Raw genomic sequence first — 27,051 nt, 5'->3', positions numbered from 1 at the left:
TTCCTACTCAAAACCTCCTCATCTCTGAAGCATGACGAGTTCTAGATTATCATGGCTTCTCAGTAACGGCCTAAACTTGATATACTTTTTATGTATTTGTCAAAAAATAAACACATTTCTCTGGCTGTTATGTCTCCTTTAGTGGTTTCCTCTTCCCACTTTTCTTCTATAAGGTAAGTGTTCCTTTTTTAACCCTTACTCCTCCGGACCTATAGACCTATGTTTCTATTTGTCTCCAAAATGTCTCACACTGAATCTATTGCTAGCTTCCTCAAACTACTTCCCTCACACTTCTCTTTTTCTGTCCCTGGCACTAGACTTCTAACAGTCATGGGGTATGAATTCTTCCTATCATCACCTACATTCAAAAAGTAAGCATGTCACATTAAGTCTACCCGTAATATGTATTTCTTTTGCCTCACATCTGACATACTACCTCTTTCCTAGTCCATGTTTTCCGTACTTCTGGTCTTGCTGTTACAATAGATTATTATGCTCTTCTGCAGACTCTAGTTCTAGTCCATCCAATAGAATAATGTCAGATTAATTTCTCTAGAGCAGTACTCTGTGACCCAACTAGTTTAAAAACCTGCAATGATTCCCACCATCAGCTAAATTCAGTATAACTTATTAGCATAGTCTTAACCTTCATAATACCACAAAAGAACATAAACTCCATTTATTTTCAAAGTTATCTCCTACTATCTTCTTATTGTTCCTCACACTGGCTTAGCACCATCTATGCCTTAGGTAATGTTGGTCACTTTACCTGAAATACTTTCTACAGCCTCTATTCTTCTTCCTTTATAAACATCACCTTGGTTAAAGTCAATGTGCATCTCAAATGGCATTTTGCCGATGAAGGACCAGTAAGGAAACATTCTCTCTTTTGAATTTCAACATATCCATAGATTGAAAAATATTTTCCTATAGTGCTTAACACTGGGTTTTGCCATAGTAGATCTTCAACATTTTACTGAATTGAAATTGAATCAAACCGCACACATCCCAGGAGAGTAAAAATAAATAAGCTACCTAGTTTGTCAATAAAGACATAATACCTATTTGAAGGTATTTGTATTCAGATCAAGGTAAGTCAGCAACACTTATAGAATGTCCACTTTAAGTAATGATGATGATGGTGATGATGGTAAAAAAATGATTTATAGCTAATATTTATTAAGAAGATACTATGTGTCAAGTACTATTTTAAGCACTCTGTAATACAATACCTCATTTAAGCTTCAAAAGAACTTTAAGTTGGTTACAATTATTATCCCCATCTTAGAGATGGACAAAAACTGGGTCAGAGTTTGGGTACCTTGCCCAACACAACATAGTTAGAAGTAAAGACAGCCATAATTCTAATAAGACAATCTGACTCCAGAAATCGAGCTCTAGAAGAGATGAAAGAAATTATTTTATTAAATGCTATATCTCATATCACAAAATTTACTATTTGTTAATAAAATATAGACTGCGTATCCTGTTCGTAATTTCCCCCAAATCTCTCTCAAATCATTTGTTTCATAAAAGTAGGTCACTAAATACAGAATAAACCAAATAGCCTATGAACTCCTTCAGGACAAGAAATATAACTTACTCATCTGCATACACTGAGAATCTAACCAAATATCTGATACATAATTCTGCTAGATTCATGCTAGATAAAGGATTACATGAATTAAATTCAAAGTGCCATCAATTTTACTTTTCAAGTTTTCCTGTTTCCTTGTTAAATGTATTGCTTTGGTTCCACAAAAGCAATTTTTGAAAGTGCTTCTCAACAGAGTTCCTTCTACACTGTATAATAAAAGTCCTATGCAATATTTGTGGACTGGTCAACAGGCCAAATGTTCTTGGACTGACTGGTGAAAGGTTTTCCTATTCTGAGAAAAGGATTAAGAAATAAGTTTCCTGAAAACTTCCTTTATTTTAAGGGGTGTTGGAGAATTGGATTTTCTACTTAATCATGGTCTACTTAATATACTACACAGTGTAGTTTAATGTAGTAGTTAAGAAATCCAACTTTGGCAACAGACACAACTGAGGTTGAATGTGGGCTGTGCCTTTTATCAGTTGTGTAGATGTGAGTAAAGATCTCAGGGATCCCACGAGATAATGTAAAGAAAGCACAAAACAAAATGACTGGCACAGTAAACATTCAATATAAATGTTATTGCTAGTATTATAAAGAAAATAATGATATCAATGAGAGACTAGATTCATAGATATTAGACAGCTAAGAATAAACTTAATTTTAAATCATTCTCTTCTATTACACTACTAGTGATTAACAGTTAAAAAAATATTTGAAAACAAGGATAAAGCTACAAAAAAAAAAAAAAAAATGAAACCGCAGTGCTGAACAAAGGAACGGAGTCTTAAAAGATGGGTAAGAATTGTGCTTTCTGGTTAAAAAACACAATGGCATTCCAGGTAGAGAAAAAAAGCAGGTGGACAAGTACTTAGGTATAAAGAGCTTGTTTAGAGAACTATATAGTTCAGTATAATATATGTTCAATATATGTTATATGTGCAGTATAAACATAATAAAGTATCTGTTGGGGAGTAGCAAGTACCTATGAAGACAGACATTGAACAGATCATAAAGGACTTTTTAATCCTCTTCCAAGAAGCCTTATGTGTGAGCATTAAGAGTTAATTATTCAATCCATCTTTGCTATATAGTTATCTTGCTAACAGTTAAAAGAAAACAATGTATTATTAACTAAATCTGCCAATGCAATATTTTCTAACCCATGCTATTAAAAAATGCCCTTTTCAACTTAATGACAAAAAGGCTCCACAAATTTGTGTATTCAAAAGCAATATTTTAACAGTATGGCAGAATGTAAGAATTAAATGATACCTGCTTTTAAAAATACTATTAAACAGAAAGTAATTTTTCCTTCTTGCTTTCTTGGTAGTACTTTTATATTTTCACTTTCACATGAAGTGAAATGAAGTAAGAGTTAAAAGTTTCTATTCCTTCATTCTATAGCACCATGGAAATCCTGGCTCACATCATTTTTCATTCATTCTGCTTATTTTTAGTATTGAGTTCCCAATCAAAGAACATATACAGAATGATTTTTGCTCAGCAGACTTCAACACAGAGCTCAATTTTCCAATGGTGTTGGAAATTCCAAGCAACCCCATCATTAGATTTTAAAAGACATACCTAGGAGTGCAGTGAGTTTGGGAAGCAGTCCAACTTGTACCATCTTATTCCTCAGTCCCGTGTCAAAGGATAAGTTGAGTAAAAGTCGTAGGGTGATATTCAGCAGATCTTCATGTTCACAGGGTATCATTTTTACCAGTTTTTCAACAATATCCATTTCCACCTATGTAATACAATAATACAAATGCAGTGAGGTTCAGTTGTACAATACGACAAAAAAGATTACAAATAATTATTTTTTTACCCTTAGGTAGATCTATTTTATAATTACGTGTTAATATGTTTACTCATTTTAATATATAAACTTTTGTAAAATCAAACTTTTGAGGAGAAAACACATATTTCTACATTATCCCATCCTTCCTTCACTTAATAGTGTCAACTGGAAGCCAAATGACACTGAGACTTTGAAAACACATTCTTGAATGCCACCTACAAAGTGCCAGGCCCTGTGCTAGATCAAACAAGATCATGTCTTAGCCTTTAAGGATTCCACAGTCTAAAAACAGAGCAGACAAATAGAACAAATAATTAAAATACAATGTAATATAGGGGTGCCTGGGTGGCTTTAGTTGCTTAAGCGTCTGACTCTTGACCTTGGCTCAGGTCATGATCTCAGGGTCGTGAGACAAGCCCCAGTCAGGCTCCGCGCTGGGCATAAACCCTGCTTGAGATTCTCTTTCTCCCTCTCTCTCTCTGTACCTCTCCCTCTTGTAAGTACATGTGCACACGCTGTTTCTAAAGAAACAAACAAAAACAAAAACCAATGTAATAAAAATGGAATGCATGAAGTCTTCTTGAAGCAACATGGAAAGAATACCAAGCTATCTAGAAGAGTAGAAAAGACTTCAAATTAGGAATAAAGTTTTTAAAACTGTCTAATAATTTACTCTCTGGTTAAGAAAGGCAATGGAGATCCAGGTAGAAAAGCTAGTGGCTAGACACTTAGGCATAAAATAGCTTATTTGGGGCACTGCAAGTGCTTTGGTATGGACATAGTATAAAATATAAGTTGGGGAATGGCAGGAGCCTATTAAATAGATGTTGAACAAATCACAAAAAACTTTTAGTGCTAAGAAGAATGCTTTGAATGATTTTAAGTCCAGAGGGTGATGTGGTCAGACTAGTAGCATAAAGATCAATAAATACATACATACATACATACATACATACACATATGCATACACAGAATAGGACACAAACAAATGAATAAGGGACATCATATAAGGATAGTCTGCAATAGGTAGAGATCGAAAGCAGGCACTTAAGAATATCTTGCAGTAGACAAGTGAGAGGTGATTGGAGTCTGAATCAAAGAAAGGACAACGAGATTGAAGAGGAAATAATGTGAGAGATGTTTAGGCGATATGGTCAAAGCATCTGAATGAGAAGTGAAGTAGAAGCACTGAAGATGACTTTCAGGTTTGTGTCCTGGTCAATGCGATGGGGGTCCCCAAGAGTACCCCAACGTTCAGTAATTTGCTGAAGGACTCACAGGACTCAGCATGCAGTCACCTTCATGACTGTCATTTGTTATTATGAAAGGAGGCAAAGCAAAATCATAAAAGGGAAAAGGCACATGGAGGCAAAGTACAGAGGTGTAAATTTCCTAGAATCCTCTCCCCACACAGTCATCCAGGATGTGCTTCAATATTGAAATGAGGCTAAAACTCAGTGCCCAAGGTTTTTATTGGGGGCTGGTCACACAGGAACCCTATGCCAGCACAAACTAAAATTCTAGATTCCCAGAAGGAAAGCAGGTGTTTAGCAAAAACCACATTGCTTGTGCAAACAGTTCAGGCACAGTAAACAACCCTTATCAGTTAGGGAACAGTGGAAACACGCCTGAAATCCAAGTTCCCAGATGCCAGCCACGGGTCAGCCTCCTGCGAAGGCCTATCTAAGGAGAGCAATCCCAAGCCCTTTTCTGCACAGTCAATAAGGAGAATGTGGGTTCATTAACTAAGATCTGTAAACTGAAAAGCGGGTATAGGACAAAGAGGACAAAAAAAAAATTTATTTTTGTCATGTTTAATTTGACCTGGTAGTCATCTGATATTTGAAAATCTTATAAAACTCAGGAGAGAAGGGGCACTTGGGTGGCTCAGTAGTTTGAGCTTCCAACTTCTGCTCAGGTCATGATCTTGCGGTTCGGGAGTTCAGACCCACGATGTCCGGCTTGCTGCCGTCAGCGGGGAGCCTGCTTAGGATCCTCTGTCCCCCTCCCTCTCTGCCCCTCTCCCACTTGCGCTCTCTCTCTCAAAAACAAATAAACCTTAAAAAAAAAACAAAAAACAACAAACAAAACCTCAGGAGAGAAGCTGGTCTACGAGTAACAGTGGAAACTCCAGGTTGGGGTCAGCAAACTATGGCTAGTTTGCTAAACTAGCTAAAGAGCTAAAAATGGTTTTGACTTTTAGATTTTTAAATGGTTGAACATAAATCAAACGAATAATATGTCATGACACATGAAAATGTTTAGAATTCAAATTTCAGTCTCCGTAAATAAAGTTTTATTAGAGCGCACTCACATTCGTTTACAGACTATGACTGCTATCATGCTACAACAGCAGAGAGGAGAAGCTGCAACAGAGACCACATGAACCAAAAATAAATACATCAAATGAGGACTAAAATATCGACTACCTGGCCATTCACAGAAGTTTGCTCACCCTCAATCTAGGTGATCATAAAACTGTTTCGAGAGAAGCCTGCTTTACAGTGAGAACTCATAGAAGACATAACTTTTTTGGTAACATAAGCCCCATATTCACTTTTCTTTTTAAATTTTTTTTTTAACATTTATTTATTTTTGAGACAGAGAGCATGAACAGGGGAGGGTCAGAGAAAGAGAGAGACACAGAATCTGAAACAAGCTCCAGGCTCTGAGCTGTCAGCACAGAGCCCGATGCGGGGCTCAAACCCATGGACCGCGAGATCATGACCTGAGCCGAAGTCGGCCGCTTAACCGACTGAGCCACCCAGGCGCCCCAATATTCACTTTTCTTAAGGTAGCAATCAGAACAAGTTGGTTATAAAAATATCTCACACCTCTGTCACAAAGCAATGGCTAAAAAGGAGAGAAACATTACATGTTTCTTCGATCATTACCGAAAGACTTATGAGTGATGTTGCTCTACTTTTCTTGTATTAGAAAACTAAAGCATTTATTTGCCTTGCCATACCTTTATTGCAATCTTTCACTGACCTCATAAAAGTCACATTGCTAACTGAGCCCTCAATATACCTTTTTCCCCTCTCATTCCATGCTAAGCGGTGAACACTGGTTTTCTTAAAAAATACTAAATTGACAAACCAACAATGATTTTTCCTTCAGACCTCTATCTTCACTCCACAGCCACACTGTAATCATATCTAGAGCTCTTCATTAAAAAGTACAAATCCATCTCCAAAGACTCTAATTTTGGTTCTCCCTTTCTCCTAGTTTAATCTTCTGAGTAGGCCAGGTAAATATTTTGTTACCTTCCTACAATTTCCATAGAGGCCAGTGAAAAAGATTTGTCAAATTTATACAGAACCATAATTCTATCTCTAGCTTCACTGATTACAGTAAATAACAACTTTTTAAGCTTAATTTATTCATTTAACAAATATTTCTTAAGTCCCAGTTATGTATTGGTGAACAAGGGAGAAATGATACCTGTCTTCATGGAGCTTATATTCTAGGAGTGAAATAAAGAAATTATTATACAGTTACTTAAGATTTAAACAAAAGCCAGTACCATGAAAAAATATGAGTGGATCTGATATAATCTCAATGTGAAGAGTTATCAAAGAAGTCTTCTCTAAGGAAAAATAATCTCCTGGATGAACAGAAGTTATCTAAAGGTAACTGAAGAGGCAGAGGAAAGAGTGGCCTAGATGGAAAAAAAAATAGCATGTGCAAAGGCCTTGGGGTGATATGGAAGATTCAGCATTCAAGGAACTCTTTAAAAACTATCCTTCTGATTACAAAGTGGAAAATGTATTGGAAGGAGGCAAGAATAGAAACAGGGAGATTAATTAAAATGCTATGGAAGTAGTCAAGTAGAGGCATAGTGATTAAGAAAAATAGGCAGAGCTATGTGTCTGGCCCTGTGCTGGACACGGTGGGAGATATAAAAGTGAATAAAAAGTATATCCCATCTTCTGAAAAAGAAAAAAAAAAAAGGCAGAACTTCAAACTTACTTTTAGGTTATAAAAATCTGGACAAGATGTGGTTCCCACCCTAACTGGAAGAAAATTCCAGATATAAAATCATAACTTAAAAAAAAAACAAAAAACATTGGGGCGCCTGGGTGGTTCAGTCGGTTAAACGTCCGACCGGCTCAGGTCATGATCTCACGGTCCGTGAGTTCCAGCCCCGCATCGGGCTCTGTGCTGACAGCTCAGAGCCTGGAGCCTGTTTCAGATTCTGTGTCTCCCTCTCTCTGACCCTCCCCCATTCATGCTCTGTCTCTCTCTGTCTCAAAAATAAATAAACATTTAAAAAACAAAACAAAACAAAACATCAAAGAGCTGAGGTTCCAAGGAAATCAACTGGCCTGAAATATAAGGAAGGTAGGTACCCTGAAGGAGAGAAGGGCCATGAGCGCTGGTTTATATACACAGGGTGGTTCACTGGAAAAAACCAGAGTTGCCACAGAACTGGGAGAGAAGATTGCATGGAAGATTTTAAATAAATTGTGAAGAAGCCTGACTATAGAAATGTGACGCTGCAGATGCTCAGGGTGTTTGCAACCACTCGCAAGGTCTTTTCTGGGACCTGATCGGAAGGTCACAAGAAAAACTGGGGACAGAACAGGACATGGAAGAAAACTTCCCCCTTAGTCGAGGGGGCCTCAGGGAGGGGAACGGCTGCCATTAGGGAAGAGGCATAAAATGCTGCCCAGATCTTTTCCTCCTATTTCCCCTAAAAAACAAAAGACTTAATTAAGCTTCTTGGGTAAATATGACAAAACCTGTCACATCCAAAACACAGGTAAAGACCCACAGCAGCTGGGGGAAAGAAACGGTTCTTTTCTGTTCTTTTCCGTTCCTCTGTTTCCAGAGGAGAGGTGTTGACGGGATGACTGCGGAAGCCCCACTGCTGACAAGTATAACTATGGACATGGGACCAGCCTAAGACTGCCTGAAGGCTAAATCAGAACAACAAAAAAATCTCCTCTTTCCCCCTCTCTGAACCCGGCACCATATTAGCAAAAGCCAAGTAACAAGTAATAGCAGTACATTGCTGAGAGAGTGTTAAAATGAAGTGAGAGGTCCTCTTTGAGGCACAGACACACCGGGAAAGTCTGAAGTGGAGGGTGGAACATGAACACTGAGAAAAACCCTCTGGCAACCAATACCCCATACCAAAGACAGCATAATGCTACGTGGGTGTGAGCCCATAAGACGTGGAAGGTAACTCCTGACAAGAATGACTAAAGGCTTAGAAAATAAAGTCTGCCTATTTCCAGACATCAATAATATTTATCTCAATCTGTACTAATCAACACATGGTGTCTAGGTTTCAATAAAAAATTATGATACATGAAGAGCAAGAAAATATCCCACTGAAGGCAGTGAATAGAACCAGACTTAGATATGACCTGTATAATTATCAGAGAATTTAAAATCATATCAGAGAATTATTATTTAGTAATAATTTAACATGATTAATATGTTAAAGGCTCTACTGGAAAAAAATGGGTAACATGAATGAACAGAGAATTTTGAAGAAAAAGATACTAAAAGAATTAAATGGAAATGTTAAATACACACACACATACACACACAATACAGAAATGAAGAAAACCTTCATGGGCTCAAAAGCAGATGTGATATAGCTAATGACAGAATAAGTAAGCCTGGAGGTAGATTAATAGAAATCTTCCAAATTGAACTAAATATTTTTTTAATTTTAAAAATAAAAAGAATAAAACAACAACACAGTATCAAAAAGCCATGAGACAATATCATATGGATTAACAGGTATAACTGAAATCCGGCAGAAGAGACACAGAAAGGGACAGAAGCAATACTTGAAGAGATAATGGCCAAGGATTTTCTAAAAACAAGGAAAGAATCAAACCACACATACAAGCTCAGAGAATCCCAAGTAGAATACAACACACACACACACACACACACACACACACACACACACACACACACACACGTGCCTAGAGAGATGTATGTTCAAACTGTTGAAAAGCAAAGATAAAATCTTGGAGGCAGGTAGAAAATAAAAGACTCATTACATATAGAAGACAAAAGATAAGAATTACCTCACACTTCGTGTCAAAAACTATGAAAGCCAGAAAATAATGAAGTGATATTTATAAAGTATGTCAACCTAGAATTTTCAATTCAGTGAAAATATATTCCCCAAATCAAACCAAAAGCTGGCTATCTGAAAATATCAATAATATTGACAAACCACTAACTTACAAAAAAAGAGATAGAGAAAGAGAAAAGAAACAAATTACTAATATCAGTAATGATATGAGGAATAATCACTTCACACCTTTGGACTTTAAAAACGTAAGAAGGAAAAAGTACAAAAACTTGTTTGCCCATACATTTGACAACATAGATGAAATGGATACATTCCTTGAAAGATTAAAACTACAAAGCTACCACTCAAAAAGAAATAAATAACATTGTTTTTTTAAATATTTAGATTGAAATGATACCAATTCTACACCAACCCTTCCAGAAAAATTAAAAACAGAATGCTCCCCCAACTCATTCTATAAGAACACTGTTATTCTAATAGCAAAACCAGACCAAGTCATCATAAGAAAACTATAAACTAGTATTCCCTCATAAACACATATACAAAAATCCTCAACAATATATACCTAATCAAATCTAACAATATATAAAAAGATAATATATCGTGACCAAGTGGTGTTTCTCCTCGGAATGCAAGACTGGCTCTATCTAAAGTCAATTAACACAATTCACTGTATCAACAGTCTAAAGAAGAAAAACCATGCGATCATCTCAACTGATGTAGAAAAGACACTTAACAAAATCCAACATCCATTCCTGATAAAGTCTCAGCAAACCAGAAATAGAATAGAACTTAAGTAAACTGATACAGTATCTACAAAAAAACCTACTTAATATCATATTTAATAGTAAAAGAATTGCTTTCTGCCTAAGATCAGTAAAAAGAAAGGGGTATCCACTTACAGCATTCCTTTTTAACATCATACTAGAGGACCTAACCAGTACAATAAGAGAAAGAAAGAAAGAAAGAAAGAAAGAAAGAAAGAAAGAAAGAAAGAAAGAAAGAAAGAAAGAAAGAGAAACAAAGGACATGCAGATTAGAATTAAAGAAATAAAAATTTGTTTATAGATAACATAATTGTCTACTTAGCAAATCTCCAAGAATCTACAAAGAGTCATTATAATTGAAAAGCTGAACTCAGCAAGGTCATAGGACACGAGGAAAATTTACAAAAGTCAAATGTAACTTCTGTACGCTATCTGTCAATAACAGGAAACCATTTATTTTTTTAAAAACTACTATAGCTGGGTGCCTGTGTGGCTCAGTCATTGAGTTGTCTGACTCTTGATTTCAGCTCGGGTCATGATCCTGGGATCATGGGATTGAGCCCCATGTCAGGCTCCACACTCAGCATAATGCCTACTTAAGATTCTCTCTCTCCCTCTGCCCCTGTCTCCCGCTTATGCTCTCTCTCCCTAAAATAAAAAACAAAACAAAAAAACCCCTATTATTTCCAATGCCAAAACACTTAGGTATAAATCTAACAAAATATGTGCAAAATATATGTGCTAAAAGCCATAAAATGATGGAAGAGATCAAGAAGTTTCTAAATAAATGGAGAGCTATACCATACTCATGGAGAAAAATCCACTATGGTTAATATATTGAATCCTGCCGATAGAGTTAATGCAATCCCAGTCAAGATTCCAGGATTTTTTATTTTTATTTTTTTAAGAAATAGACTAGTTGATTCTAAATGTATATAGAAAGGTAAACAATATGAAATAGCCAGAATAATTTGAAAGAGAATAATAACATTTGAGGGCTTATACTATCTGATTTTAAGACTTACTATAAAGCTACAGTAATAAAGACAAAGATATATCAGTGAAAGCACAGACAGGTAGATAAATTAAATACGAGAGAGTACAAAAATAAAACCACACATAGATAGCCAATTGATTTTCAACAGAAGTACAAAAGCAATTGCAAAGACAATTATGTGGAGAAAGGACAGGTTTTTCAACAAATGGGGCTGGAACAACTGGACATCTATATTCAAACATGAATCTTGATCCATACCTTGTACCACATATAAAATTAACTAAAAATGGATATCCTAAACTAAAACAAAAATAACACAAATCTTACAAAATTTCTCAGAGAAAATGGGGAAAACTTTTTGGGATCTTGAGTTAAGCAAATATTTCTTAGGTACAACACCAAAATGCAATCTATTAAAAACACTTTTTGATATACTGGACTTCATAACAAAACCTTCTGCTTTATGAAAAGACAAGTCATAGAAAAGGAGAAAATACTTACAAAACATAATAACTGTTAAAAGACCTATTCAAAATTTAAAAATATTTTAAAAAACCTCTCAAACTTAGTAAGAAAATAAGAAATCTAAGGAATATATACCCTTTCTCTTGTTCCTATTAAAATCATATTCTAATATTTCTTATTCCCTTTTTGTTGTATTTATTTAGTAAATAGGCCAAGTCAATTTAAATCATTAATTGAAAGACTTTTTTAAGTAAATTAAGTTTCCTTTAAAATATATTAACCCTAAAAAGGTCAGTATTAGTTCACATCAACAGTAAAATGAACACTTTATTTAGACAAATAATACATCCTCAAAAATAGAGCAACAATTCCTCCTCTCCACCCCTTTTAAATAAAATTGCCACAGGCTTCATCTGTTACTAATTAAATCAAGTTAATATATTTCTTTTGAAATAAGAACATTACACAATGGTTGTTATAGCAAACCTAATAAAGTAATGAGAGTTTTAAAAAATTAATTTGCATTTCCATTGCAAAAAATGGAATGTGAAGTATGTACCATGTGGTCCAATCAGATGGTTAAACACTAGACACAGCCTTCTAATCATGTGTTTTTGATTGATAAAAGCCCAATCCCACAAGCTAAATTTAATAATTATCTCAACATGCAATGCCCTTTCAAATCTATGTCTATAAAATGGAATTTATAATTAATTAGTACTTTTACTAAATGTTTTATATAAAGTGACAGTTTATTAACAATCTATCAGCAAATTTATTTCAGCCAATTCTTTTTCAGTGTTCCTAGAGGCCAACATTTAAAAGTTGCTGATACTTAATCTTTGCCAAAAATATCTTTTTAAAAAACATAAAGATTTTTTGTTTTCTTTTGCCCTGGGAGCAGAGAGAAAGAGTAGGAAGCCAAATACCCACAGATGTTTCTTTGAGCAAATTCCTTAACCTCTCTGATTTTCTGCTAATTTATCTGCAAAATTAGCTAGATCTAGACATAGATGTAAGGTCTAGTCGAGCTCTGAAAATCCTGATTCTACCAATGCCTTTAAATAAAATGTACTTCTTCCACAGTGAAAGATGAAATGCATGCCATCTATGGTAAAAATCTGGCTAATTGCATCATTTTTATGACCTTGGATAAATGACCTTTTCTGAACCTCAGTTTTTCCTCCTCAATAAAAAGTGAGATTTGATGAGACAATTTATATGGTATCTTCCAAATCTATGACCTTACCAGAAAATTATTTTTAATAATAATTTTGAGATCACTTTTGATAGAATGAACACATAAGACGTTTATTTCCTAAATACAAATCTAACCAAAATGTAGTAGATACGTGCTGATGGCAAATTAATTTGAATTTTGCAAACGTACTAAAGGTGAACTTAATCTAAACACAAAAATGGAAGAATTATTTCAACTTGTAGCAAGAGAAAGCAATTATTTACCTACACTCTACTCAAGAGTATATATATCACCATCTCATCATATTCTTCTTTAAAATAATATCAATGAAAACAAAAAACATATTTTTTATTAATCTAAGTAAATTCAATCTTAATATCAGGCATACAGTGATCATCAATAATTATATACTAATGATGAAAATGACAGATACTAAATATCTATGGTTAAAATAAAATTTCATGTATTTCAAGTATCAGAATTCAAGGCACTTATTAAATCTGATGTATCAGTCTCAGGTTTTCAAAGAGCATGCTGTGCCATTCAATAAGCATAAGGTACTTCCTAAAGAAGTACTTTTTAACTTCAAAAGAAGGAAAAAACAGGCAGAAATACTATATATTTAGACTATCTGAAAGAGAATCTACTTATACCAATAATACACAGTCATATAATGACTTGTATTGGCATATACTTCTAAAATGGTCCTCAATACAGTTAAGGCCAATGATCTAATGACTCCACATCTAGGAATCTATCCTAAGAAATTAATCAGAAATATAGACAATGATGCATGTACAAATGTGTCCACTCAAGTGTTTTTTAAAATAGCTATAATTATGAACAACTTGAATATCTGAAAACAAGTTCTGGTTAATGTAATATCTATACAGTGTAACACTGTGCTTACAAAGCTTTTTTAATGATGTGGGAAAAAAGCAGATAATTTCTATTCTACCTTTACATTATTTCTGAATTGTGTATACTTTTCAGAAGGGGAAATACTATATAATCAACTTGAATTTCTGAAAGATCACCCATCAACACAATATAAGATGGCAAGTAGAAGCCTACTCTAATATTCAACAAGAAAGGAAGAGGGTGTAAATAAAGATGGCATGAACTAATACGACAGCACTGAGAATAAAAAGGAGGTACAGCTTCAAGAGACACTTAAGTAGAATCAACAAGTTGTGGCCACCACCTGGGATGGTAGGTGAAAAAGGAAAGACTGGGCTAGATTGCAATTCCGCACACCATTCTCAGAAATGCGGGAGAAAAAAATAATTTAAAGGAAAATAACAAACCAGATGCTTCTGAAGGACAATGTTAAGTTTAAATTACTTTCTACGTATTATGTTTAATATGGAAAGACTCACCCTATACAATATATTAGGAACCATTTTTTATTCCGATAGTTTCAATTTAGTGTAGTATGAACTAATAAGGAATATACTTCCTAATGAAGCCATTTAAGACAGTTCCTGCCATTGTAAAATTTTCATTCAGAATAATCTCAGTGTTTATTTCTTATCAAAATATTTCTAACTTGAAAATGGTGAACATGGACTATTTAAATGTAAGTTACCATATCATTTTTATTCTCCATAAAAATGCTGAGTTTCTTCAAGAATGACACAACTAGAATAAGTAGCTCAAAATTGTCCCGATCAAGAGCCTTCACCAGCATGTGAACTATGTTCTTGTTCCTCATCTTCAGTTCTGTACGTGTATCCTCAGCAAGATTCAGAAGCAGATAAAGAGCAACTAAAAGAGTAAAACAGGTGAGTGTAAAATGACTGGCATACTGAATCAACAATTTAATAAATCATTTCTACTCAGCATAGTAACAGATGTAGTTCTAAGAAGATTATATTTACAAATTGTTAATTTATTATTAGTTGGCTCATTAGAAAACATTTGTTATTACTGAGAAATACATATGTTATAAAAATTAAAACTATATACATACACACACACACAAAATCATTTTCTTATGATCCTGAGAAGGGCACTAACCAAAACAAGATAATGATTCCTACCTTCTCGGAGCTTAGAGCTTAATTGTAAGCAAATGGCATTAAAGGTATATGTTAATAAATAATAAGACAGGTAGATGGAAAAATAATTTTATACATGTAGAAAACAAGGTAAAACTTCAACAACTAGGAGCTGCTACGTTAAAAAGAACTATAATCCAAGAACGAACTGATGGTTACCAGAGGGGAGGGGGAGACAGGTAAAATAGGTGATGGGGATTAAGGAGTGCACCTGTGATGAGCACAGGGTGATGTATGGAAATACTGTGTGGATAGGGTCACTATATTGCACACCTGAAACTAATATAAAAGTGTATGCTCATTAATAATAACAGAAAGAACTATAATCCAAAACATCTAATATAGCTAGAGCTAAGTGTGAGGATACTAAAATCTATTTTTCATACTCAAACTGATTTTCTGATCGTTACTATAGATAATGGTCATATTAAATTCAGTAACACAGTTGTGACACTAGACAAAGTTAAGGCACTGTTTACTAATTCTAAGTAAAATTTCTTTTAGATACTGTAATAAAAATGTTTAGGTTCTCCTAAGAAACTCCTATGATTCATCCCTTTTGACAGTGAGAATTTGTAACACACAATATTTTCCATTTTGCCTTGACTGACAGGAAGCTTCAGAGTTAAGACTTGAAAGGTTTGTCAGAATTTTTAGGCTATTACGATCAACATAGTACTATGGCCTTGGTTTACTCATTACTTTACAGCATTTCATGTGTTCTTATAAACCATCTCTATATCTTTACGAAAATAAGAAATATATGCAATAGTTGTAAATATGTAATTTATTTAACAAATACTGGAGATGTAAAGGGAATTCATACTAATTAAGGCTACTGTATAGCAGGCACTGTACTAGTTGATATATAAACAGCAAACCATTTTATCTCTAAGAAAATTTTGTGGGAAAAGAAGTATTATAAATTTTACAGACAGGCAGTCCCAGGTTCAGAGAAGTTAAATAACTTACCTTAGCCACACAGTAAGAAAGTGATAGAGCTAAATTAAAATTCAAGCCTATCTGAATCCAAAGCTCACGTATTTACACTACGGCATCAGGCTGACTCTCCATGCAAGGTACTATTAAAACGTTTTAAAGTTGTGTTGAAATCTAAAGTATCTTTCAGATGGATCTGGGAGGGAGGGGAGTGTCCCCAGGACCTAGTCCTGTTCTAGGGACCTTGGACTTTTTGCGTCCCATATGTTGGCTGCACACAAGCATTGCCCAATTGGCACAGTATCTTTGGAGCAGCAAAGGAAGCACGGGAGCCCTGGATGGGGTTCTGTGGCAGCCATGCTCAACTTTAAGATAAGCTGACTGGGTTGTTTTCATTAGGAAGTTTCTACAGGATCATTCTGACCCTGTTTTCCATGATGTCTTTCCATGGAAAGACAGAAGGTATTCCCTGTAAACATTGTGGGATGTGTGTGACTATCTTTGATGTATTTTAGTTCTGTTCTCCTAATATTCATGACAACAAACCAAGAAATACACTTAAAAAACTGGAACTTAAAAAATTTGTATTGTATACTCTCTGATTTAAACAGTGTTTTAGCACTCAATGAATCGATTTCTCTAAAAAAATTTTTTTTTAATGAAATTGTGTTGAAAAAGCAAATAGTAGAATTCTGCTTGCAACCAAAAGAGATATAATGGGTTAAATAGTGTTCTTCCAAAATTCATGTCCCATAGAACATCAGAATTTGACCCTATTTGGAAATGGGTCTTTGCAGAAGTAATTAGTTAAGATGAGGTCATATTGGGTCAGGGTGGACCTTGAATCCAACGACTTATGTCCTTGTAAGAATGGTAGAGGACACGGCTACAATGGGAGGGCAGCCATGTGAAGATGGGGGCACAGAATGGAGCAATGCAGCCATAAGCCAAGAAACACCAAGGATTATGGGAAGCTACCAAAAGCTAGGAAGAGCCAAAGAAGGATTCTTCTATGGAGCCTTCAGGGAGAACACGGTCCTGCTAACACCTTGATTTTGGCTTTCTAACCTGCAGAAACTATGACAGCATAAATTTCTGTTGTTTTATTAAATGAGCCAGTTTGTGATACTTTGTTTTGGCAGCTCTAGGAAATTAGTATGACAGAATAACAGGCACCAGATTTAAACCCTTACCTGAAACAGTAACAACCACAACCACCACCAGATTAAAATATACAAAATAAAGGTTTTCACAGCAATGAACATCAGGTAATGAAGGACAGTGACCCAACAGATAAGAAATAAATGAGATGGCTCTATGATTGCCCCAGAATACTGCCTTGAGAGTCTCTAAGACATGACACAGAGAGGGAAAATCCTGGCCAAACCCAAAAGACACCCAGGGTTGAAGAGATGGAACCAAGAGACCAGGGAAGCCAAAGTGGCTAGAGTTCACAGAAAAGAGTACCAGAGAGGAGAAAGCTGTACACACAGAGAATTCTGGAGTTCTGTGGAGAACTACCTTGTGTTCTAACTAGCCACGTGAGTTAGGAATCTGAGGCTGGAAGCCAAACAAAGTAACAGAATTGGAAGACAAAGTACATGGTGAACAGGCAAGGCTGGAAATAATGCTTGTTTCTCCAAGCCATAGTAGAAACTTCATAATTCATGTGGCATTAGGTAAAGTACTCAGAAGGGTTTTGCCCTGAAAGTAGGAAATCATAATCTTTAGACTAAACGCTGCTATATCCATGCTACCAAATCATAATAGAAACATCCAAAAGAATCAAACTGCTTCCAAGTAATTTAACTATGTCCCAGCAGAAAGTTCAAAAATATTTATAGGAATAAAAAAATATCCAACACCAAACAATGTAAATTTCATACTCTCAGGAATTCAATCAAAAATTAAAAGCCATTTACAAAAGCAGGAAAATAAAACCTGTAAGGAGAAGAAAACTCAGCTAACTGAAACTGTCCTGGAATTGACACCAAGGTTAGAATATTCAGATAGAAACATTAACAGACAACCATTTTCAAGATGTTCTGAAACTTAGGTAGAGACATGGAGGCTATAAAAAAGATTCAAATCAACTTCTAGCAATGGGCACTCTAATGACTGAGATCATATACTAAGTGGGATAGTAATTTAGAGATTAGAAAAGATTAATAAAATTGAAGACATAGCCACAGAAACTTTCCAAATTTAAAAAAGGAAAAAAAGCACAGCAAAAATGTAAAGATTATCAGTGAATTATGTAGAAAGTATAAAGTGGCCTAACAGGGGGTCTGGGTAGCTCAGCCAGTTAAGAATCTGACTCTTGATTTCGGCTCAGGTCATGATCTCATGGTTCATGACATCAAGTGCCACACTGGGCTCTGCGTTGACAGTGTCGAGCCTGTTTGGGATTCCCTCTCTCCCTCTCTGTGCACCTACCCTGCTCAGGCACGCTGTAAGTAAATAAATAAATAAATAAACAAAAAAATAATAAAGTGGCCTAATGTACCTGTAATTGAAGTCCCAGAAGAAATAATTTTCCAATATGATAATTTTGGAAATAATTATCCAATAATTAGCCAATAATTTTCCAAATATGATAAAATTATACACCCACAGTTCCAATATGGGCAATGAACCTAAGAACAAGAAACATGAAGAAAACTACACCAAGGCACATCATAATCAAACTGGTCAAAACAAATGATAAAGAGACAATCTGAAAGCAGCTAGAGAAAAAGAAACTCTATATGCAGACCAAAAAAGAAAAAAAGATGACAGAAGAGTTACCAGTAAAAACAATGCAAACAAGTCAATGGTAGAACGACATCTTTACTAAACAAAAAGAAAAGTCACCCTTAAATTCTAAACAAGTAAAAATATTTCAAAAAAGGAAAAAAATGAATTTTAAACACAAAAATTAAAATAATTCATCATCATCAAATCTGTCTTACAAGAAATATTAAAGGAAATCTTTCAGGAAGAAAGAGAAACACCAGACAGGCATATGAATCTACTCAAAAAAACAAAATCAATGGAAATGGTAACTTTATTTTGTGAATATTTAAATATCTTTAAAACAAAATCATTTATATGTAACTGTATAATAATGTATTGTAGGGTTTGTAATATATAAATATAACCAATGTTAATTATAATAGCATAAAGTTGAGATGGGAAGAAACAGGAGTAATGGTTCTCATACCACAGATGAAGTGGTGCAATATTATCTGAAGGCAGAATTAACTTCTGATAGGTTAAATATGTATACTTGGAGGCAGACAACTTATGAGTAATTAAAGATATATAATATAAATATATTTAAATATTTAACATATTTAAATATTTATATATTTAATAAACCTTAAAGCAACCAACAAAAGAGTTATAGCTAAGCCAACAACGGAGATAAAACAGAGTTAAAAAAACTCCTTCAACCATAAGAATGCAGACAAGGAGGACAAAGAGGGAAAAATATAAAAAATAAATAAATAAAAGCAAGACTAGACTATGTACTGTGTATAAAAAACACAGTTTAGTATAAAGATATAAATATCTTAAAAGGATGGACAAATATACAGCATGCTAACACTAGTCAGAACAGAGCTGGAGTGTCTGTATTAGTACAAGAGAAAAATGATTTCAGATAAAAGAATATTAGCAGGGATAATGAAGATCATTTTCATAATGGTAAGGATCAAGAGGATGTGACAATCTTGTATCTTTCCATCCTTAAGAAAAAAAAGTTTAAAATTCATGGAGCGAAACCTAACAGAACTGCAGGAAAAATAGTTAAATCCATAAATATAGTCAGATATTATAATATTACTCTTGGAATAATTAATAGAACAAATACAAAGAAAATCAACAAGATGTAGAGATTTGAACACATTAGCAACTGACTTCTCAGGGACATTTACAAAACACTCCACAGTACAAGATCAGAATGCACATTCAATTGCATATGCAACATCTGTTGAGGCCATACTCTAGACCATCAAACAAGTCTCAATAAATTAAAAATTCAATTCATAAAAAGTATTTTCTCAGAAGAGTGCGGAAGATGGCAGTGGTGTAAGAGGATCCTAGGCTTGTCTCATCCCATGAACACAACTAGATAACTATCAAATCATCCTAAATACCCCAGAAATCAACGTGAAGACTGACAGAATGAACTCCACAACTAAAAGGAGAGGAGAGGCCACATCTAAAAAGGTAGAAAGTGCAGAGATGTAGTTTAGGGGAGAACTGGACCATGCGTGCTATGGAGGGGAGGAAGCCATGGTCACAGAGAAGGGAGAGGCACAGGAGCAGGGGAAAGGGAGAGGAAGAGAGGTAGGGAGGGAGGGAGAGGGATAGAGAGAGAGTACACACCCACAAAAGGCAAATATTTCCCCAAAGCCACTGACTTGGAAAACAAAAAGGGGCTGAATTTTGTGAGTTCTTGCAAACAAGACTTAAAGCCTGGAGTTTTAAAGGTCAGTGGGCTTGGCTAGGATAGAGCCCTTAGGGCACTGCCCTACTCCTGAAGAGAGGCAGGCAAATAACCCAGGAGCAGAGTATGATGCCTGGGGCACACAGATGGGAGATTATTCCCTCTTCTCTGAGCACATCCTTGAGAAGCAGCATTCAAGGAGACTCCTCTATGGGAACAAAGGAGTTGGATGGCAGCATTTCCCTCCCACCACCCCTCAGCATAAACACAGAGCCATTTGCAAGAAACAGAGAAACACTGACACTGACTGCCTAACTTGCACAAACCAGGCCCCACCCCACTGTGGTCCAGTGGGACTGCCCACCTCAGTCAACCTTGCCTTTCAGTTCTAGCACAGCCCAGTGCAGCATTGGGGCCCCTCCTGCAGAAGACCCACACAAACCCCTGCTCACACACTCCTGACCAGAGAGTTCTGCAGGGGCCTCAGTTCTGGTGGAGTTGGTGTCAGGTCTCATTTCACAAGCAGATCGCAGCACATCTAGTTAAAACTTGCCACATTCAGGTGAGGTACCAAACACTACCCACTGCAGGCAAGGAAAGCCTCTACAGACAAGTGGTCTGAAAAACAGAACAGCCAAAACACAATAGCAGAGCACATGCATCACATACCAAAGACACTCCCTGAAGTGTCAGGCCCTGGGCACTACATGCCCACTTCATTATAAGGCCATTATTTTCAGGAACAGAGGAACAGAGGAACTGGCTTTTCTAATATACAGAAGAAGGCAGAGGCTTAGACAAAATGCCAAAATGGAGGACTTATCCCAAATGAAAGAACAAGACAAGGTCACAGCAAAACAGATATAAGTAACATGCCTGATGGAGAATTTAAAGCAATGATTATAAGGATATTCACTGGGCTTGAGAAAAGAATGGAAAATATCAGTGAAACCCTTACAACAGACATAAAAGAGTTAAAAAGAATTAATCAGAGACAAAGAATGCAATAAACAAGATTGGAAACAGGCTTGATGCACTGAAGAGCAGGCTGGAAGAAGCAGAGGAATGAATTAATGACCTAAGACAAAATAATGGAAAATAATGAAGCAGAAGAAAAGAGAGAAAGAATTATGCAACACAAGAATAGACTAGGGAACTCAGTGACCCCATCAAACATACTAACATTTGTATTAAAGCATCCCAGAAGGAGAGAGAGAAAAGGGGGCAGAAAATTTATTTGAAGAAGTAATAGCTGAAACCTTCCTTAATCTGGGGGAAGGAAACAGTCATCTAGATTCAGGAGGCACAGAGAACTATCAAAATCAACAAAAGCAGACCCAACACCAAGACATATTAAAATTAAATATATAAAATACAATGATAAAAGAAAAAAATCTTAAAAGCAGTAAGGCAAAAGAAGTCCTTACTTTACAAGAGAAGAGCCATCAGGGTAGCTAGAGATTTCTCAACAAAACTTAGAGCTAGAAGGGAGTGGCATGATTTCTCAACAAAACAAAAGCTAGAAGGAAGTGGCATGATATATTCAAAGTGCAAATAGGAAAAATATGCATCCAAGAATACTCTATCCAGCAAGGCTATCATTCAGAATATAAGGAGAGATAAAGAGTTTCCCAGCCAAACAAGAACTAAAAGAGATCAGGATCACTAAACAAGCCCTGCAACAAACATTAAAAGGGATTCTTTGAGTGTAAAGGAGAAACCAAAAGTGAGAAATACAAGAAAGGATCACAAAAAATCTCCAGAAACAATGACAAAACAAATCATAAAATGGCAATAAATACATATCAATTATTACTTTGAATACAAATGGACGAAATGCTTCAATCAAAAGATACAGAGTATAAGAATGGATATATCTATATACTGCCAATAAAAGACTCATTTTAGACCTAACAACACCTCCAGATTGAGAGTTGAGGGGATGGAGAAAAATTTATCATGCAAATGGATGTCAAAAGAAGGCCAGAGTAGCAATACTTATATTGGACAAACGACTTTAAAATAAAGACTGGAGGATTTGGGCCAACATGGTGGAGAAGTAGGAGGATCCAGAAGTCCCACGTCTCTCTTTAAACACCAGAGCCTGGGAGGAAAAGAGACTGAAACTATTAGGAAGAAAATGGGAAAGCTGGAAAAAAGATAGGTGGGTAACTACGAACTGGAGGAGATAAAAAAAAAAGGCCACGTGGGCACGGAGGGGAGGGACCCCCTTCTGCAGAGAAACAAAGGGAAGAGAAAGAGTGGCTAGGGAAGTGCAGGACTGGAACTGGACGGGAGAAAGACCTTGGACTGAGGCTGAGAGGGATCCCATCTCTAACTGCTGGGCTTTCTTCAGACTGAGGCCTGGCTCCCTGTTCACACACCTGGGGAGAAGGGGAGCCAGCCCTGGGTGCAGTGGTAGATCAGAGGCTCAGTCTGCAGCTGGAGAAAGTGGTTCCCTCCCTGGAAGGCTGCGTGACAGCACAGAACCTGCCTGCTTCCGCCACCCCCGGAACAGTGGCTGAGCTAAGGGCTCAGTCTGCAGGAGGATAAGGCGGCCGTTTCCCTGGAGTGCTTTGGTAAAAGACAAAGGCTGCCGGCATCCGCCACCAGGGGGCTCGTGGTGAGGGCGACAGCTCTCAGTCCGCAATAGAAGTCGGTCTTCCCTGAAGCGCAGTGGCACAGAACAAGCCAGCCGGGGCGACTTTGAATCCTAGCCAAGCACAGGGTCAGGGGAGTTGGTGGAGTGAGGACTGCCCCGTCTGCACCCCAGGGCACGGTGAGAACGACTCAAATGGAATCTACTGGGTCTGGCTCTGCGGAGAAGAGACTGGGAGATCACCATACCCCCTCCCCCCCCACACCCCCTCACACCCCCACACCAAACCACCACCACCACCACCACCACAGTGGGGCCTCAGGGATCACTCCTGGGGCCCATAGTGGAGGTGGGTTCAGAATACGCCAAACCACGCCCCCTTGCAGTGGATAACTGTGTAACCACCTGAGCAGCACAGACACTGTGGACAGCTCCTCCCAACAAGTGATGCAGCATTGCCTGGATTAACTCTACGTCAATTCTGGATATATAGATATATTATACCCGCCCCCCCCGCCCCCCCCCCCCCCCCACGCCATTTCTCCTCCTTATCTCTTCCTTCCCCTAGGCTGGTTACTCTGGTTATTGGTCTGTCTAATCAAGCCATATAGTTTCTCTGTCTGGGTAATTTTATCTCGTCTCCTTTTCCCTGCCTCCTTTATTTTCCTTTCTCTCTCTCTCTGGGTTAAGCCTTTTAGTCTCTCTGCCTAATCAACATGAATTCCCCACCCTGCCCCTGTCATTTCTCTCCTTGGATATGCTCTTCCATCAGCACCGCCTCCACCCTCTTCTCTACTTGTAGTCAGTGTTTCATTTTTAGTCTTTAGCGTTTTGTTTTTGTTTATTTGTGTTATTTGCTTGTGTGTTTGCATGTTTCTGTCTCCTATTTGTCTATATGTTTTCCTTTACAGGACTACTCCAAGGAACAAATCAAAGCACACCTGGTGGAGGGTACAAAATATTACTATGAGTAGGATAATAAAATAACCAAAGTCACAACAACAGAGACCAAGTAACAATTCCCGAAAAAACATTTCCTGAAGGGCCAGGCCCTGGACAGCGTATGACCCTCCTTTAATACAGCAGTGCTCACAGGTGTACAGCATACAAGCTTTTTAAAATGCATAAGGGACAGAAAAGTAGCCAAAATGATAAAACGGAAGAATTCTCCTCAAAAGAAGCTCCAGGAAGTAGTGACACCTAATGAATTGATCAAAACCAATTTAAGCAATATAATGGAACAAGAATTTAGAATAGTCATAAAATTAATCCCTGGGCTTGAAAAAAGCATAGAGGTCAGGAGAGAATCTATTGCTACAGAGATCAAGGGACTAAAAAATACTCATGATTAATTTAAAAATGCTATAAATGAGGTGCAAAATAAAATGGAGGTGCCATAGCATGGATTGAAGAGGCAGAGGAGAGAATAGGTGAATTAGAAGATAAAATTATGGAAAAAGAGGAAGCTGAGAAAAAGAGAGATAAAAAAATCCAGGAGTATGAGGGGAGAATTAGAGAACTAAGTGATGCAATCAAACAGAACAATATCCATATCATAGGATTTCCAGAAGAAGAAGAAGAGAGAGAAAGGGGCTGAAGGTGTACTTGAACAAATCATAGCTGAGAACCTCCCTGATCTGGGGAAGGAAACAGGCATTGAAATCCAAGAGACACAGAGAACTCCCTTCAGACATAACTTGAATCGATCTCCTGCACAACATATCATAGTCAAACTGGCAAAATACAAGGATACGGAGAGAATTCTGAAAGCAGCTAGGGATAAACGGGCCCTAACATACAAAGGTAGACACATACAGGTAGTAGCAGACCTATCCACTGAAACTTGGCAGGCCAGAAAGGAATGGCAGGAAATCTTCAATGTGATGAACAGAAAAAATATGCAGCCAAGAATCCTTTATCCAGCAAGTCTGTCATTCAGAATAGACGGAGAGATAAAGGTTTTCCCAAACAAACAAAAACTGAAGGAATACATCACCATTAAACCAGCCCTACAAGAGCTCCTAAGGGGGGATTCTGTGAGTGAAATGTTGCAAGGCCCACAAAGCACCAGAGACACCACTACAAGCATGAAACCTAGACATCACAATGACTCTAAACCCCTATCTTTCAATAATAACACTGAATGTAAATGGACTAAATGCTCCAACCAAAAGACATAGGGTATCAGAATGGATAAAAAAAAAACCCAAGACCCATCTATTTGCTGTCTACAAGAAACTCATTTTAGACCTAAGGACACCTTCAGGTTGAAAGTGAGGGAATGGAGAACTATCTATCATGCTACTGGAAATCAAAAGAAAGCTGGAGCAGCCATACTTATATCAGACAAACTAGACTTTAAATTAGAGGCTGTAAAAAGAGATGAAGAAGGGCATTATATAATAATTACAGGGTCTATCCATCAGGAAGAGCTAACAATTATAAATGTCTATATGCCCAAATGTCTTTGCCGGAGCCCCCAAATATATAAAACAATTAATCACAAACATAAGCAACCTTATTGATAAGAATGTGGTAACTGCAGGAGACTTTAATACTCCACTTACAACAATGGACAGAACATCTAGACAGAGAAATAAATAAAGAAACAAGGGCCCTAAATGATATATTGGATCAAATGCACTTGACAGATATATTTAGAACTCTGCATCCCAAAGCAACAGAATAGACTTTCTTCTAGAGTGCACATGGAACATTCTCCAAGATAGATCACATACTGGGTCACAAAACAGCCTTTCATAAGTATAAAAGAATTGAGATCATACCATGCACACTTTCAGACCACAATGCTATGAAACTTGAAATCAACCACAGGAAAAAGTCTGGAAAACCTCCAAAAGCATGGAGGTTAAAGAACACCCTACTAAAGAATGAATGGGTCAACTAGGCAATTAGAGAAGAAATTAAAAAATATATGGAAACAAACAAAAATGAAAATACAACAATCCAAATGCTTTGGGATGCAGAGAAGGCAGTCCTGAGAGGAAAATACACTGCAATGCAGGCCTATCTCAAGAAACAAGAAAAATCCCAAATACAAAATCTAACAGCACACCTAAAGGAAATAGAAGAACAGCAAAGATACCCCAAACCCAGCAGAAGAAGAGAAATAATAAAGATCAGAGCAGAAATAAACAATATAGAATCTAAAAAAAATGTAGAACAGATCAATGAAACCAAGAGTTGGTTTTTTGGAAAAATAAACAAAATTGATAAACCTCTAGCCAGGCTTCTCAAAAATAAAAGGGAAAGGACCCAAATAGATAAAATCATGAATGAAAATGGAATTATTACAACCAATCCTTCAGAAATACAAGCAATTATCAGGGAATACTATGAAAAATTATATGCCAACAAAATAGACAACCTAGAAGAAATGGACAAATTCCTAAGCACCCACACACTTCCAAAACTCAAACAGGAAGAAATAGAAAATTTGAACAGACCCATAACCAGTGAAGAAATTGAATCAACAAATAAGAGTCCAGGACCAGATGGCTTCCCTGGGAAATTCTACCAGACATTTAAAGCAAAGATAATAACTATCCTTCTCAAGCTATTCCAAAAAATAAAAAAGGGAAGGAAAACTTCCAGACTCATTCTATGAAGCCAGCATTACTTTGATTCCCAAAACAGAGACCCAGCAAAAAAAGAGAACTACAGGCTAATATTCCTGATGAATATGGACGCAAAAATTCTCAACAAGATACTAGCAAATTGAATTCAACAGCATGTAAAAAGAATTATTCACCATGATCAAGTGGGAGGCATCATAATCTCAGACTTTAGCCTCTACTACAAAGCTGTACTCATGAAGACAGCATGGTATTGGCATAAAAACAGACACATAGACCAATGGAATAGAATAGAGACTCCAGGGGCGCCTGGGTGGCTCAGTCGGTTGAGCGTCTGACTTCGGCTCAGGTCACGATCTCGCGGTCCGTGAGTTCGAGCCCCGCGTCAGGCTCTGGGCTGATGGCTCAGAGCCTGGAGCCTGCTTCCGATTCTGTGTCTCCCTCTCTCTCTGCCCCTCCCCTGTTCATGCTCTGTCTCTCTCTGTCTCAAAAATAAATAAATGTTAAAAAATTAAAAAAAAAAAAAAAAA

The 27,051-nt window shown here is 36.7% G+C and overlaps 1 protein-coding gene across 3 annotated transcripts in view; it reads right to left on the bottom strand.

Moving 5' to 3' along the window:
• Positions 1-27,051, bottom strand: part of KIFAP3 (kinesin associated protein 3) — a 169,472-nt gene that overhangs the window by 92,851 nt on the left and 49,570 nt on the right. For all 3 annotated transcript variants that reach the window (XM_019424467.2, XM_053909306.1, XM_019424478.2), the window contains 2 exons: positions 14,484-14,662; positions 3,185-3,347 (listed from right to left, as the gene is read on the bottom strand). In XM_019424467.2, coding sequence (XP_019280012.2) covers positions 3,185-3,347; positions 14,484-14,662 — 342 coding nt within the window. The remainder of the gene's footprint in view (positions 1-3,184; positions 3,348-14,483; positions 14,663-27,051) is intronic.

Source organism: Panthera pardus, unplaced genomic scaffold (assembly GCF_024362965.1).
Source record: "Panthera pardus isolate Hobbes unplaced genomic scaffold, ASM2436296v1 HiC_scaffold_21, whole genome shotgun sequence".
In the NCBI taxonomy this organism is placed as follows: domain Eukaryota; kingdom Metazoa; phylum Chordata; class Mammalia; order Carnivora; family Felidae; genus Panthera; species Panthera pardus.
The sequence above is the reverse complement of the archived record's forward strand: the minus strand, read 5'-3'. Positions and strand labels throughout refer to the sequence as shown.